Raw genomic sequence first — 15,945 nt, forward strand, 5'->3', positions numbered from 1 at the left:
CCCAAACGAATGGTTCACGAGCCTCATACTGATGCACTTCTCAATACGGTGTGAACATTCCGTCAAACGCCAAAAAACACAGATCCACATCAGAAGGAAAATGCAGAAATAGACTGTAGCATTGGTGCAGAGCCATTTGTTTTTATTTCATTTCATTATTATTGTTAAATTTCCAGTGAATCTGGAATGCTCAAAATGAACCAAACCGACTTCAGTAGAAAAAATAGTAATCTAAACTCTGAAAAAGTGAAATCTGAAACAAATAACTTAAATAAATAAACAATATAAACACAGTCCATATCAAGTAGGTTTTCCAGCAGGTATGGAGTCTTGAGCTCATGGATGTTTAAATAAAAGTGTGTTGGATGTTTGGCAAAAGGTCTGTGTTTGTGACGTGTGCCTAAGTAAACGTATGCAGCTGTGTGTGTGTGTGTGTGTGTGTGTGTGTGTGTGTTTATATGCTGTTTGTACCGTATGGCATTCGTTGAAAAGAATGGCTTTATACTGGTTCTGTGCTTAATGCATCAGTGCATTTCTGGCAGCAGTCACAGTGTTCTTCATCAGCATAGCAACTGTCATCGGACCCACACCTCCAGGAACAGGTGTGATGAAACCTGCTTTCTCCTTCACTCCTAAAACAAATCAAACAATTGACAGGTAGATGAGTAATATTCTTTATCTCCAAAAAAATCAAGCTAGTACTGACACATATTTCTGTCCACACCTCTGTATTTCTGTGGAATATCATCACATGAAGTATGTCAGGAATCCTATTTTTATTTTAAATATATCAGCAGTTGACCAAAAAACAAATGTTTAAGCATTAATTTTCTTTTCAGATTAAATTTCAGTTCCTGTTCTGATTATTTACCCTCAAAGTCCACATCACCGATGAGCCGGAGTTTGCCCGTCTTTGGGTCCTGGATCCGGTTTATGCCCACGTCAATCACTGCTGCTCCCTCTTTGATCATATCTGCTGTGATCAGTTTGGGAACACCTACACGCAGAAACCACAAATATCGTGACAGAGGATGATTTTTACTTCTGTTTCAAAGCTTTGCATTGAGCAACAACCACAAACAAGATTGTGAATGAAACTACACTAAAAACGTTTTTTACATGACCTCAAACTATGCTGCATATATTCTTGTGCCCATCGTTTCGCAATAATTTGGTTAAACACATCTTAAATTTATTCGATTTTATAGCCATCTTGTGTACAAAATATCAGCTGATATAATGCAGCATAAGTTAGCGTAAATACCTCATTATCGGGTAATAAAGCAGGCAACTGCCAGATCCAAGAACAGGAGGATGTGTCTAGTTGTTAACTTAGCTTTAGGACAAATGCTCAAAAAAATTCTAAAATGTTTAGCAGAATAGATTTCAAACTGGTGACAGTCTCTCTAAATCCTACTGTTTTAAATTATAGGATCAAAAATTATATCTAATCATAAAATATTAATATATTCTAGCTGAAACAACATTATACAGTACTTTGTGACTCCTCACTTGGCATTTGCACAGCAGGGTTCTCACTGACAGGGTAAATGTAGGAAGCAGTGACATGTCATTCTCATGCACTTTCTCTTTATTTCACTCTAAATCCTGGACAAAGCCATAGCTCAGAATATCTCTATGAAATGCTTTTGTTCACAAACACGGTTGCAGACAACCCTGGACCTGCTATATCAAAGCACAACACGTATGCAACTGGAAAGAAAAATAGGCTGTATGGAGCAATTAATTTCATCTTTAAGATCTCCTAATTAATATATAAAATACTGAGGAAAACAAGAACATACTCCATTATGTCTATATAGTGCTTACTGGATGTAAGCTACTGTCTACGTGAAAAACTGTGCTCAGTATTTTTTTTAATCGCACACATCACCCCAGCTTTTAATCTGAAAACACCAAAAGAAAAGCTCAAACTAGAAACTATTTTGCTCCTGCTTGGTCGGTTGGTTAAAAGCTACCTGCAACCACCATGATGCTCATATTTCAAACACCACATCGATGTAAATAACCCATATCAGGACAGAGATAAGCATTCTGCAGAATCCAACTTATCAAATCAAAGTCCCTGAACAGCAGGCTGTCTTTTCTTCTTGGCAGTCACGCTTGTCTTCTCTGTTTAATCACAGGTTCCACGAAACACTGTGTCATTTTCCACTTCACCTTAAACTTAAAGGGCAGCGTATCATAAAACCTGAGCCGACAGTCTGCGAGGAAGGAAATAATTTAGCATTGTGTATTTATTTTGATAACCACTCCTCTTTGAAGTTGTCTGTCTGGAAACGGTCAATTTGAACTTCTCAGACTGCAATTATACTGTAGCAACAATGGGACCAAGCCTGAGTTAAATAATTAAATACCAGGTTTAACTCATGAAAATAACACTGATCATAATAAGTGTAGCACAGACACTGGAGGAGCTCAGTGACACGCTAACCTTAAACTACATACTGAATCTAACTGCCTACCAACTGCAATTACTGCAAGTTTCACAATAATTTAATCCTCACTAAATCCAAAAGCTTGCAGATTCCCAAATGGCTGGATGACTCGTGTTATTTAATCATAAAGTACAGTTTAAATGCAGCTGATTATTTCCTACACTTATACCTAACATTCTGATAAAAAAAGAAGCTCAGGTGCCCTCCCCAGGGAGCTGCTTTTAGTCATGAGGAAAAAGCTGATCCATCACAAATGGACTACAACAAAGCAGCCTTTGAGGTATTATGTTCCCAAAGAGTGTTTCAACAGGTATTGCTATCATGTATTGGTTGATGGTCCTACATTCCAGCTGCCAAAGATCACCACTGTTGTTCCAGAAAGCTGAACTCTATTACCACAGATGAGGCAGAGCAACGGGTAAATACAGAGAAACTTCAGTGTTGGTTATTTAGATTCCAGCAAGATCACTCAAGTAAGGGCTGGCAAGCACTTTTCACAATATTTGCCCTTTATTGCAATACCAGGCCACATAATTCCCTCTGTGCCAGTTCCAACAACAATGAAACATCATCCAACACAGACTTAATGAGAACGTTGAGAACTGCTTCAATTACACAACAAACAAGAAAAGCACTCAGAGAGCGCAGAACTCTGCTAAGGCGCTTCTGTCACCGGATCATTTCCGATGGCTGAAATCTTGAAGAAATTTGTGGCGGAAATCATGGCAACATGGAATGTAGTCATTTAATATAAATGTACTTACAAACAAAATGACCTTGCGCTGAGGACAGACGTGTGTTATGCATGTGTACGTTATGTACAGATACCGAATCACTGACTTAAATATGTAGCAGGTGACGGGAATTAATGGGACTCAGAAACACTCCTACAATTTAATCAGTTGTGTCTTGTATCATTTCCGACGGACAAGTCCTGATAAGTTTGCAATGGTCCATTTGTCGCAGGATCGCAATCATATGATCATCAGCAGGTGCAGTGCTCACTTGTTGTCATAGTTACAGTGATGTCATGCCGCTATCTCGCAATGACACAGAAAAATCTTTAACAAATCCCTGCATCCAGACTAGAAGCCGAGTCACTGCCAAAATCTAATCACTTGGTTCTTGTGTCATTTCAGACCATTTTTCAGTAATGTTGAAAACAAACAGACAAACCAACGTTGATGGTCACGTAACTCTGCCGAGGCGCCACCCCCTTGGCAGAGTAATAAAAAGAATCACGTGCCGAGTTGTAGTACATTCTGCTTAATTTGTATGAAAAACTGTAGCAAATAAACTAATGCATAGAAAGTTTGCTCTCTGAAAACATTACAAATACAACATGAATGAGAAAAACATTCACAGATTCACTGTCATATAGAAAACATTCAGTTTAAATAAGTTATTTCAAAGCAAAATTGTAACCTGATCAATGAATCTGGTGATAAATTAAATTATTCTCCACCTCAGTAATGGCTGTTTTCTATTACATTTTTACACACTGTGGGCTCCTTTTCCACTGCAATACAAAGTCCTACACTTCTGCAGAAACAGCGTAACAATGACGAGAAACAGACACAACTCAAAAATATCTTCTGTGCATAAATCATGACATTGAAAAAGAAAAAACAGATGTGTCATTTCTTTGTTTCTTTTACAAAAACTTGGAATCAACATATACAGCTTTGATCCATGTGTCCACTACCTTTACCAACATTTGAGGAAAAAAACAAAAACACAACTCTACATACAGGAGATATTTAATCACTAACATTTTTAATTTGTTTCCATACTTGTCTCCTATCTGCTCTGTGTCGGCATGGCCTGCAGTTCAGCTCAGATCAGCCTGGTCACTAATGGCTTTACATTGTGTTTCTGGGATAGAGCGAATAGTTTATTTTTTGTGGAATTTTCAAAGGCACATATAGAGTAACTTTGTTTTAAAGAAATATCACAAACTTTGGCTTTGATTCGGTTAATTTCCCTGACTTAACTGCATGGTACAAAGGTATAGTTCAGCAACTGGCGAAAAGTTTCTGGCTCTGAAAAATGATGTCATTTTGGTGATTTTTTAAAAAAGATGCCATGGGCTACATTCCTAATCACATACTTTTTTTCCCTTTCAGTAGGTCCTGCAGCTGCCCACAAAGTGCATGCTGTTGATTACAATTAGGACAGACTACTCCATCATAAGATTGCGTATTAAACTTTGACCGCCTTTCTCGTTTATCTGTCACAGGCTGTTATGCAACATAAGCTGTCATCTGTCTGTGGTACTCTTAGATGCCCCAGTTTGTTTACACTCATGTCAGACACTGTGAGGTATTTGCTATGACGGTACAGAGGATTGTGGGTCAGGATGGCTGGAAAAGCATGCCGACACACATCTTGTAAAACCTAACTGGACATAGTTGGACATCCTGGTATTTTCCTGGTAAACTGAATTGGAGATAATATGTACTCAAACACACTAAATATGTTACACTACTTAAGTGTGGTAGTCTAAGTACTGGAACATATTCATGGCTTTATAACCAAATTGAGGTTGTAAAAGTTATTGAGGAAACATTGGCTGGTGCCACGTTCTTTATCAGGCATGTGACTTTAATAGTGACATCTTTAATTGTGAAAGAATGGACAGGATTGCGTCTTACTGTCTCCTGGCTGTAATTACCTGCAGCTGCAATAATGATGTCAGCCAGGCTGGTTAGTTCTTTCAGCCGCTCCCTCGGTGTACATCTGTGGGCGATGGTCACTGTGGCATCACCTGAGGGAGAAAATGATTTTGCTTTTAATTATTCATGCAAATAAGAACAAACACTGAATATTTTTTCACCTCTATGGTGTGTAGCCTTGTGAATAATTTTGGCTTTATATTGGTTTTGTGGTCGGTCTCTGAGATTTCTGTCACTACACTTCCCCCTTGGGGCTACGTACTGTAGAAACTGCAGTATCTGACAAACTGTGGTAGTTGTCCTGACAGAATATTATACTTTTTTACAGATTCTTGAGGTATAAAACATGTATTTGTACATAATTAAGTACCAAGAGTAAGCAGTATGTTAACTTTAAATCACAATTCTGTACCATTTACACTTTTGACAAGTTATTAATAAATATTTTAAGTGAACTACATGCAATCTACACATCCATGACTTAAGCATCTTGGTGGATCCCTTTAAATAAACTGTTTAATTGTCAATTTTTGCTAAATTGTGGCCAAGAAAGTTAATCTAATCTAATAGAGACCCATCTACCATTCATTAGCTGCAGTCAGGTGCTTTAATTTGTTTTCTTTCATTGTATATATCTGTTCAAATCAGCCTATGAGACGACAGTGATTGATTTATCGCATTTTATGTTCAATTTGCAGTAAATAGTCCACAAACGGTCAACATTCTATCTGCTTGTGTTGTGCTAAGTTGGTGGCACTGGCTGACAAAGCACAGATTTAAACACCTAACCTGTGTAACTTTGGTGAATTTACTCTTCATGTACATTAATTCTGGCCAGTTGTGTTTTGCACCATGTAAAACATAAGCACTAGTTTCTTTCAGTTACATTACTGTTGGATCTGCCAACACAGTGTCAGGTGCTGGTGGCGTAAGGACACTTGGGCAGTAATTACACAATGAGGAAATGCAGTCATTTTAATCTTTAACTACATGTGAGGACACTTTGCATCACCATAACTGCACGAGGACCAGTAATGCGGGTGTGGAGCGAGATAAAAAAGCCCACACAAGGAAGAATTCTGGGAAGATAAGAAAGCGAGAGAAGGAACGGCAAGTTGCAGCACATCAAACCTGCAGATTGCATACCTGATCAAATGTGTGTGTTCTTGCATTACTCCTGTTGCGGGGACATAAATCTGTTTACACAGTCTCATTGTGGTGATTTGACTTCCATTTGGGACAAGAAAGATGTATTTACTGGAGAAAAAAAGTGCTTCATCAGCTTTTTAACCTTATCATTATGCACTGGTACATTAAACTCGTCTTTAAAGGTATAGCTGAACATACAGTAGAGGGGAAAAAACGAGGCTGTTAGATAATATTTAAAGGTCCAGTGTGCAGGATGTAGGGGGATCTATTGGGAGAAATGTAATATGACATTGATAATTATGTTTATATTAGTGTACAATTGCCTGTACATGAGAATCAGTGTGTTTTGGTTACCTCAGAAGGAACCCTTTATCTACAGATGGAGTCGATCCTCTTTCATGGAGTCTACCATGTTTCTACAGTATCTCAGAACAGACAAACCAAACAATTGGGGGGGGGGGGGGGGGGTTGTTTCATGTTTTTTTATGATTTTAGAAGACACTGTTGGTTCTCCTACATGCTAAATAGGGGAGGGTGAGAGGTGAGGCCTGATCAAATGGTTGTAATCTTCAGCCTTCCTGCTAGATGTTTAAGTGATTTTGTGGTGTGTCATTGCAAAAACAGTAAATTATTTGAATTTGTGTACAAGCTGATATGCTTAAATGGTGTGATTTGGAGGTTCATGAAAATGTTTTTTTTTCTACTACAGTTTATAATTTAATGTGAGGTAAGTTTGTCTGAAGTCAGAAAACTGTAAGGCATCCTGTTGACCCAACAGTCTTTCCTACATAACATACACGTACAGTTCCAATTTTACCCAGTTACACATTCCATAATATCGTAATAAAGTCACGTAGTTCCTCTCTTTCAGGATCAAGTAGCAAAAGGGATTTTAATTAGAAATTTGAGTTTGATTGAGGGTTATTATTAGCCTTGCCGCACTAGACCCATGTTCTGAAGACGCAAGGGTCTAGGCACGCTGGACAGGGAGGGAGGCGGGCTAAAAGGTTGTCTATCAAATCACTCTGCAGCAATTGGGTAGGTATACAACCAATCAGCGCAACGAATAGGCTGACGTAGTTCCGGATTGTGGCTAAGTCTCATTAGCTTCCCAACCAGCGGAGCCAACTGATATATTAAGGATTTGCCATATCCCGTCGGCATAAGTCCAAATACGTCTTTTTTCTCAATGAAACACTTCAGTGCTGTCCTTTGTTTATCTTTCAAGTTGAATTTTAGCTTCAAATCTTTAAGGGCTGTGGCCAAAGCCGAGTCGAAAGATAACTGTTTATTGTGCGCCGGTTGTTTCTGTCAGAATCGTCACGCCTCTGTCGTCACTTAGTTACGCCCGCCTTCTGACTCTACACTTCATGGCGATTCGTCCGGCCAGTTTTAGGAGCATCCAGCCTCGAGCCTTATGGAGGTTAACTAGACCCACCCTAGCAGAGAATTAAATTTGTTGTCGTGGGTTGTCTAGCGTGGCTAGGCTAGGTTATTATCATTTTGATTGATTTATCTGTGTGTAGTGGGCAGACTGGTCGTAGATTGCATATGGCTGACATGAGAAATGTGATTTCAGGTGATACTAAACAGGCAAAATTAAATTTAGTGAGTTCTTGTTTGCTTACGTAAAAAAAAACATTAGCCATCTGTGTGCACTCAGAAGTCTAGTGTTTTCTCATTTTGTAGGATTAATTCAGGGGAGCTGTGTGCCATCAGTGAGGCTAAACTAGCTGCAACATCTGGATAAATCAGTCCAAACTTTAGGGGCTTGAGTTTGCTTTTATTCCTGTATGTTTTAATTGCAAAAGATGGGACATTCTCGAGTTATTTGATGGCAGCTTTTATAGGGCTGTGCTGGGTAAACAATAAGGGTACAACACAGGGTATTGCACCATATTACTTTTGCTGCCAAGTAATTAGGAAAACGTGATTTTTTTTTTTTGAATGATTGATGTGAAATGAGTAATTCAAGTTCCAGGTAACTTGCTCAACAGTGTTAAATACCACATGAAGACTCAAACCGGGATTTCATTCCACATTTTCAGTTTCTCTGAACTGAGATTTCTATCAATGGGAAATATCACCCTAAACATTACATGAAAAAAAAAACTGAAAGAAAATATAAGCAATGTGGTAGACAATATGAAAGACAACCTTTCCCCAACAGCTTCAACATAAAATCTAGCAGCGATTATTAATAGATGCTATATTGGTTGCTTTGTGTGACTCTTCACTGTATATTTTTGCTATACTTAATACGGTATAAAAGCGGTTACAGTGTAACATACACATCAAAGCAAAAAGTGTCAATTTTTAATGGTGCAACCAAATTAAGTAAATCACTAGTTTAAAAGTAGCTAGTAGTTCCTAAGTATTTACAAGGACTTTGCACTCAAACATAGAAATGGATTTACAAATAACTGTTGAAGCCTAATCCAGGTAATTTCTTTCCTTGTTTTCTTACAGCCTTAATTTTTATTTCCTCTTTCCACTTTGACATTCTAGAAAATTCAAAAGGGGTTCTCATTTGAGGTACCACTGATTGGATCCTAATTTTTTTTCTATGCAAAGCAATCTTAAATCTATGACAAATTTAAACAAATAAATCCTGTTTTTTCCTCATCCGATTCAGCAATTGAAACTGAGGACCACTGCTATGTTTGATCTCATGACCCTGACTATACTTTCTCAGAGCATGCAGCTGTAAGTGAGTTATTTACACCTTCCGGTTGATCTGACCTGTGATACTGGTGTACTTTGACATGTCTAGCATATCTTGTTGCTTCATCCGAACATGCATAGCCATTCCAAATCCCATCCCTTCTTCCTGAACCCTTATAAGGAGTGGATCCGTCCCCAGGTGGTGCACAATGCCAAAAGTCTCGCCCTGTGCTTTTCCTTCACACTCCCCGGGGTTTTCTTCTAAAGCAGGACATGCATCAGCATTTTTTGTTTAATCAAAAAGGTGAGGAGTCATTAAAGCCTTTACTTATTGGTCATATCCTGACAAGAGCTCAAAGCATACAATATCTTTCAGGGAAAGCCAAGATGGTGCAATATCATTTCCCTACAAAGTGCAGCACATCAAACATACTACACTGCTGACTCACCTACAACAAAGAGAAGCACACATGCACCCACATACACACTCTCTTACCCCCAGGTCGTTCATGGTTGCGATCGGTGTGCAGCAACATTGCAATGGGCATTCCAACATTCTTGGAGCGACCTGCGACCAGGACATTCTTTCCCACAGTCTCAATACCTGAACAAAGACATTTTATGGTGATAACATAAAAAAAAAAAAAAAAATTATACCTTATTGACAATACTGCTTAACTGAAAAAAGAGACATTTAAAATTGTTAGACAAACACAAAATGAAAAAAATAAATGGAGAGCCCAAGGCAGTATTTCACCTTTGAATAATCAGGCAGGCATGTGGAGAGAGATGATTCTGCCAACTGCACCACAGTCTGGCACCACAATGTCCCGCCTGTGACAACAACTACATCTATTGTCATCAAAATGATTTATAATGGGAGGACAGGTATGCATACACTTGTCAAAAATTGCAGTTTGCTAATAAAGCTTGTATTATATATATGGATGCTGCTGAGTCATGTTGTCAAATGTCAAGCTACAATAACACAGTGACTAAGAAAATTACAAAGACATTTCAGTATTGTTTTTCTTTTTAACTAGAAATAAGAGCTGCCTCCTTACTTAGTAATTTGAAACGCCTACTAAACTGCTTTGATAATTAAGTGCAGTTCGTCGAGACACAAACAAGACTGATTACGACCAGCCCTAAAACTAACACTTAAGCAAACCATTTTCAGAAGCATGACCTTTCGTGGAAGGTCTCACCTGTAGCCCAGGATGCAAAAATCATGAGATGAGCAAGAAGATGACTGAAAAATCAGTACATCAGTCTGGAAAGTGCTACAAAGCGAATTCCAAGGCACTGGGACTCACAAATCCACAGTGACAGACATTGTCTACAAATAGAGAAGACTTGGAACAATAGTACTAACACCTCTGGTAAACCATAGGAATATTAAAGCTCATCTGAAGTTTGTCACAACACACTTTGATGAGCCTCAAACATTTTGAGAGAATGTTATACGCAATTTAGAATACAGGAATCCAAGCAAAACTAACATAAACCAAACACATAATTACACAAAATAATATACGGGAGGTGGCAGCATAATGTTATGTTGATGTTTTGCTGCTTCAGGCCCAGGACAATTTTTCATAAATGAGAAAGGAAAAATCTCAAGTGAGTTAAAGGTCATCATTCTGTGAGTTTAGGCGCCAGTGCAGATGAGTAATGCTGCAAGATAATGATGCCACGCATAAGAGTATGGCTGAAAAGAAAAAACTTAAGTAGTCTTGTCACTTAAAAAAAAAAGTGGTTTACATTGCCAAACCCTCTACTGAGGCTGCACCAAAGCAGTTCTGCAAAGAAGATGAAGAAAAATTTCACTACAGTGATGTCAGAGATTGATCTTCAGGTACTGGAAGGGTTTGGCTGCAGTTAAATCAAAAGGTGGCACAACCAGCTTTTTAGTTTGGCTACATTTTTACACTGGTGATTTAGTGTGATCCAGCCCATTTGGTAGAATATAATGGTCTGGCTGCACCTCGCTACCATTCTGCTATAGGGGAAGAAAAACACATTGGTTTGTCAGCATTTCTTAAAACCGATTACAGTTCTTGTGGGTGTAGCTAAACAAATCAAGTGACTTCAGTGTTCACTCCAAATAGTGTCTGGTGAAATTATTTTGGTGGAATATCTGCAAGCGCAAAGGCGACCACAGTCACTAAATTGGACGATCCAACAACAACAACAAAAAAAAAAACTAGCAGGGCTGCTTTACAGCACAATTCAAATCCTCGGCAAACCTTAAACTTCTCTGTGTTTTACCTTGCTACTCAAAGATTTGGGGTTGTTGTTTCACACAGCGAAGCAACAATATTGGAAGGAGAGGACGAAGCCATCTGACATGAGTGACCAATGTCAGCTTTAAACCTGCATCCTACAGTGAGTCAGACTAGATGTTGGGTAACTTTGTGGCTTCAATAAATACAATTACCACTTAAATTTGTATTTTGTGTTTATCAGTTTGCCTTTGTTTTATGCTAAATTATGTTTAAGGAGCTGAAAATATTTAGAAGAAAATAGTCACAAAAATACAGTAGGCACTGCATCAATGCGTAAATGTCTATTACATGCCTTTAATTAGTCAGATATGTTAATGGTTATTTAAACCAGGGACCTCAATAACTTCACATCACTTCACTGACTGCCCACAGTATTCATGCGTGAGAAGACGCCCTCTCACGCAAGCTGTGTACTTACCCAACTATGAGTATTTGAAACATCCTAATCATTCGGATAGACAAGCAGATTATGCTGCACCCTTGACTCTCCACTCTCAACTCAATCAACAAAGCAAGTATAGAAAGCTTTTTAAGCAGCTTCAACATTGTGTGGGCAAGGAAATTTCAAAAACTTTGATAGCTGATCGTGCAAACAGCCATCAAGGTCTCATTTCTTCACAGTGGGTACGCGACCTTTAACATCATCAAAGTCCCTTCTAGTCCTATCATGGTATCTTTGCCCTTGATTTGTGGCCAGGGGAACCACAGCATCTGAACTATGCAACAATTTTTCTCCTCATCAGCCTTCTCAGAAACAATAAACTGAAGACGATAAACCAGATCAGCACCCAAGATTAACTAGAGGTTTAGCTCTGCTTGTCAATGAACAACAGCACCCTCCTCTGGGTTTGATTAGTAAGGCTACCATGGAGTTATTTCCCATTACAGAATATTATCTGATATTATAGTTTAATATCAGAAGCATCTATTCTAATTTAATACCTGTAGCATCTCTAAGTACAGTCAGTACTGTCTGAATTAAAACCTGACCGTCAGTGGCTCTACAGGGCAGTTCTGTTTTAACAGCTACCTCTAATACTTTGTTAAAAGAATGTTTGTAGTTTAACCTTGTCTGCTAAACTGAAGGAATTACATTCCTTATTTCAAGTTACTTTAACATCTGTTAAGAAAACTTTGAACAATATAGTTTCCCCTTATTGCACAATTGAAATCAGAAGGGTTCTAGCCTCCACACTGATAGCTGCTTGTCAATAAACACTTTCCAAGTTTTCAATTGCGACAGTATTTACACTATCTTGGTCAAGGGTATGAATTACAGTATATAGAGGTACTAGTATCTAGTGGGCCTGTCATGACAACAAATGACCTCAAAAACCCGCTTCTCAAACTGCCTGAGAGTTACCTTTACATTTTTTATAACTGGAGATCCACATCTGTTGGGAATTGACGACTTCAAAGTATGAGTTGCAGAAATAGGTTTGCCTTTAGTTATGCAATTTTAAGACTGATAAATTATGGCAACAGTGCTAACCACTGTACCACAGTGACACCCAATATCACAACTGCTCAGTTATATTTAATAGAGCTATAATGCCCTCTAGGGGATTATTTGTTTCCAGCAACAATGAAGTTTGAAGGAAACTGGGCCTGAGCAAATGAGCTAAATAAGATTTGGTGGTTTACCTGCTCTTTTGATAATCTCCCAGACAGCTGCAGGTGTGGCAGGAACCATTGATCTCTGGTCCAGGCACAGTTTCCCGATATTCACAATATGGAAGCCATCCACATCCTTCTCTGGAGCAATGGCATTACATACTGCTCGCTCATTGATATGTTCTAAAGCGAGGAGGGAGAAAAACAGAGGCTCAGAGGTGTGTATAATATAACATAGGACATAAAGACAAAATTTGGATAACTACACATGCACTACATGCTGCTATAAACATACAAAAAGGGGGTCTTTTCAGTATGTCCATAAATATTTTCCTTTGATTTCAACAACAGCCTCAGACAGGCATTTCCTACGGAAATAATACAATGCGAGACAAAAACTACTGAGGCGTGGAGAAAGGTTTGACAAACAAGGTTTGTGTTCCTCAACAAAATATAAATGCGTCCATTGTCTACAGTAAATCAGGAAAAGGTAACACTATTCTAAAACAACATTATTAAACCCTTCTTTTATGAATACTTGCAACTCACATAAAAAAATCCATACTTTTACTGTGTGTGTAGGCCTAGCTGAGATTGCACTGTGCTAACCAATTAACATCTGGATGTCAGTGAGGAAAAGTCTGCTGTGTACACCTGTGGGGCTTTTTGTTTACCTGGAAGTGGCAGCTGCACCAAGAGGCCACTAACCCTCCAGTCACGGTTCATCTTGTCAATCAGCTCCAGCAGCTCCTCCTGGGACACTGAGCTTGGTCGCACCACTGTGTCACTGGAAATACCTGGAGAGCACACACACATCCCACATACCATGTTAAAATGTAGCCATGAGCATGTTGCATAACATTACGTTACATTAGCATTGCCTATGAAAAATGTGTAACCATGTGTATCAATATATCCATGCATGCTTAAAAATAATGAATGCACCAGGGAGATCTATGTTACGGCTGTAACCTGCATGATACACATTATGAATACAGTGTTCAAGAATGCGTGTACTGTACCCAGGATGCTGGCTGCTCGGGTCTTATTCTTTACATAGGTACGGCTGGCTGGGTCGTCCCCCACTAGGACCACTCCTAGGTGGGGTCTCATGTTACCCTGAGCTACCAGCTCTTCAACATCACGCTGGATTTCTCTGTGGAGCTGACGAGCCAATTCTGTTCCCGAAATCACCACAGCAGCATGCCTGAAGAGGGATATTGCAAGACATGAATGAATGCACATATACACAGTACAAACTACTAAACAGACTGAAAGATAATTTTAATTGAAAAAAAATCTGAGAATATAAAAGATAAAGACAGAGACAGACATTTTTTGTCTTATGTGAAAGTAGATTAACATCTTTACAATTTTCCACAGCCTTATAAAAAAAAAATTCTGGAAGCACCCCTGGCCAACTTAACCAGAGCAACAAATTAGCATTACATAATATTCACTTAAGCTCTAAATCTATTAAAAATGTGATAATGTATTTTTATTTCTGACATATACGGCTACTGAGAGACTCATGTGGTAAAGTCCAGCTAAATAACTGAGGTGTAGAGTCACTATTAGCCATGGTCATCCACATAACAGCTAAATTAAAGCTAACCATCCTTTAGATGCTGGAGCTAACATCATCAACTTAAGAAACTAACAGCACTATAAAATGGCATTATAGGAGCTAATTTCGTACACAGCCATAGCTTAGAACAAGCTACATACAGCACAGGCATGACAGAGTTACTGAAATCCAGATATGTGCTTTGGTGTGCTCCCCTGAGATTTTCAGTAGTCCCATCTTGCCACCCTTTTGAAAAAAATCTGGACGCGCCCCTGGCTAGCTTAACTAGAGTAACACGTTAGCATTACATTGTTTATTTAAGCTCTAAATCTATTAAAAATGTGAGAATGTACTTTTGTTTTTGAAATATACGACTACTGAGAGACCCATGTGTTAAAGTCCAGCTAAATAACTGAGGTGTGGACTCACTATTAGCCACGGCGATTCACCTTAACGGTAAAATTGAAGCTAACCGTCCTTTAGCTGCCGCAGCTAACATCATTCCAATGCAGCGTCCATCAACGGTCAGCTACAACCGGCGAAACTGCAGTGACTTATGTAATGCTGACACCGCTGTCCGGTTTAATTACACTAGTAATTTACGCATCATTCAATATGTGACAGTAAGTCCGTTAAAACCTGCCCTCTCCACCGTGAACGGTGAATGCCGCTGTCAATCACCATCCTCCGACACGTGACGGCACACACGCCTTCACCGGCGCTCATCCCCTCCGCAAACTAACACCGACTACTAAGAGGACAAATCGGCGGTGTTGCTGACGTGCTGCCGTTTACCTCGTCGCCGACTGGTGGACGTGTCTCCTCTGGCTCTCGCATTTTCTGTGCGTCCGCAGTTTGGCCCGGCAGCAGTGATGGTGTAACGTTAGCGGGCTACAAATCCTGAAGGAGGAGCGTAGCGGTGAAACAGAGGCCGCCATGTTTGTGTGTGTGTCCAGGAGCGTGGAGTGTGTACGCCGTGCGTGTGCGCGTCCGCGAGTGGGGTAAGGTGGTGAAGGGGGTGGGGAGCAGGACAGTGAATGCAGCTGATGAATGATGGACTGATCTGCACCCTCTGCACATGGTGTAGTAGTTTATAAGGAACAGCTGACTGCTTTGTTTCAGCTGATTCTTTATCTGTTGTGTAAATAGAGCACATCCACGACAACAGAGCTGCAGAAAGTACACAACTCTCACTGCAGAGATAGACCTCATATAACCAGTGTTGGAATTGAAGCAAACACATTTTCTAAAGTGCATGTAGTCACAGGTAAATTAAAGTACAAATGAAGATTGGTTGACCTTTGCTGTGGCCATTTCTTAATCTATATGCCTAAGTGTAGAATATATAGTGAAGACACCAGAGATTATACACTAAACAGAAATATAGAGTCAGCATGCAAATGGTCTTTTTTCTGACTTGAAGAAAAACTTGCAAATCTCATTTCATTTGTTATGGGTAAATAGGTCAAAAAAAGGGATATCCTTATATTGTTTTTGTATATTATCTATTTCTTGTAGAGCGTCGCAGG

General features: G+C 39.2%; 1 protein-coding gene across 4 annotated transcripts; it reads right to left on the reverse strand.

Annotated features, from left to right (window-relative positions):
* Nucleotides 1–119: 119 nt before the first annotated feature.
* Nucleotides 120–15,396, reverse strand: mthfd2l (methylenetetrahydrofolate dehydrogenase (NADP+ dependent) 2 like). Of its 4 annotated transcripts, none has more exons than XM_022198108.2 (8): nt 15,212–15,396; nt 13,872–14,056; nt 13,524–13,646; nt 12,880–13,032; nt 9,444–9,551; nt 5,134–5,226; nt 872–997; nt 120–632 (listed from the first exon to the last, which is right to left on the reverse strand). In XM_022198108.2, exons 1-8 carry the CDS (start codon nt 15,352–15,354, stop codon nt 517–519), a joined length of 1,047 nt encoding a protein of 348 aa, XP_022053800.1. In that variant the 5' UTR covers nt 15,355–15,396; the 3' UTR covers nt 120–516. The 4 variants fall into 4 exon arrangements, with proteins under 4 accessions (XP_022053800.1, XP_051806284.1, XP_022053801.1 ...); XM_051950324.1 differs by lacking the exon at nt 15,212–15,396 and adding an exon at nt 14,890–15,202; XM_022198109.2 differs by lacking the exon at nt 15,212–15,396 and adding an exon at nt 14,866–15,202.
* Nucleotides 15,397–15,945: the final 549 nt, after the last annotated feature.

The sequence above is a fragment of the Acanthochromis polyacanthus genome, chromosome 7 (genome assembly GCF_021347895.1).
Source record: "Acanthochromis polyacanthus isolate Apoly-LR-REF ecotype Palm Island chromosome 7, KAUST_Apoly_ChrSc, whole genome shotgun sequence".
Taxonomy (NCBI): Eukaryota; Metazoa; Chordata; class Actinopteri; family Pomacentridae; genus Acanthochromis; species Acanthochromis polyacanthus.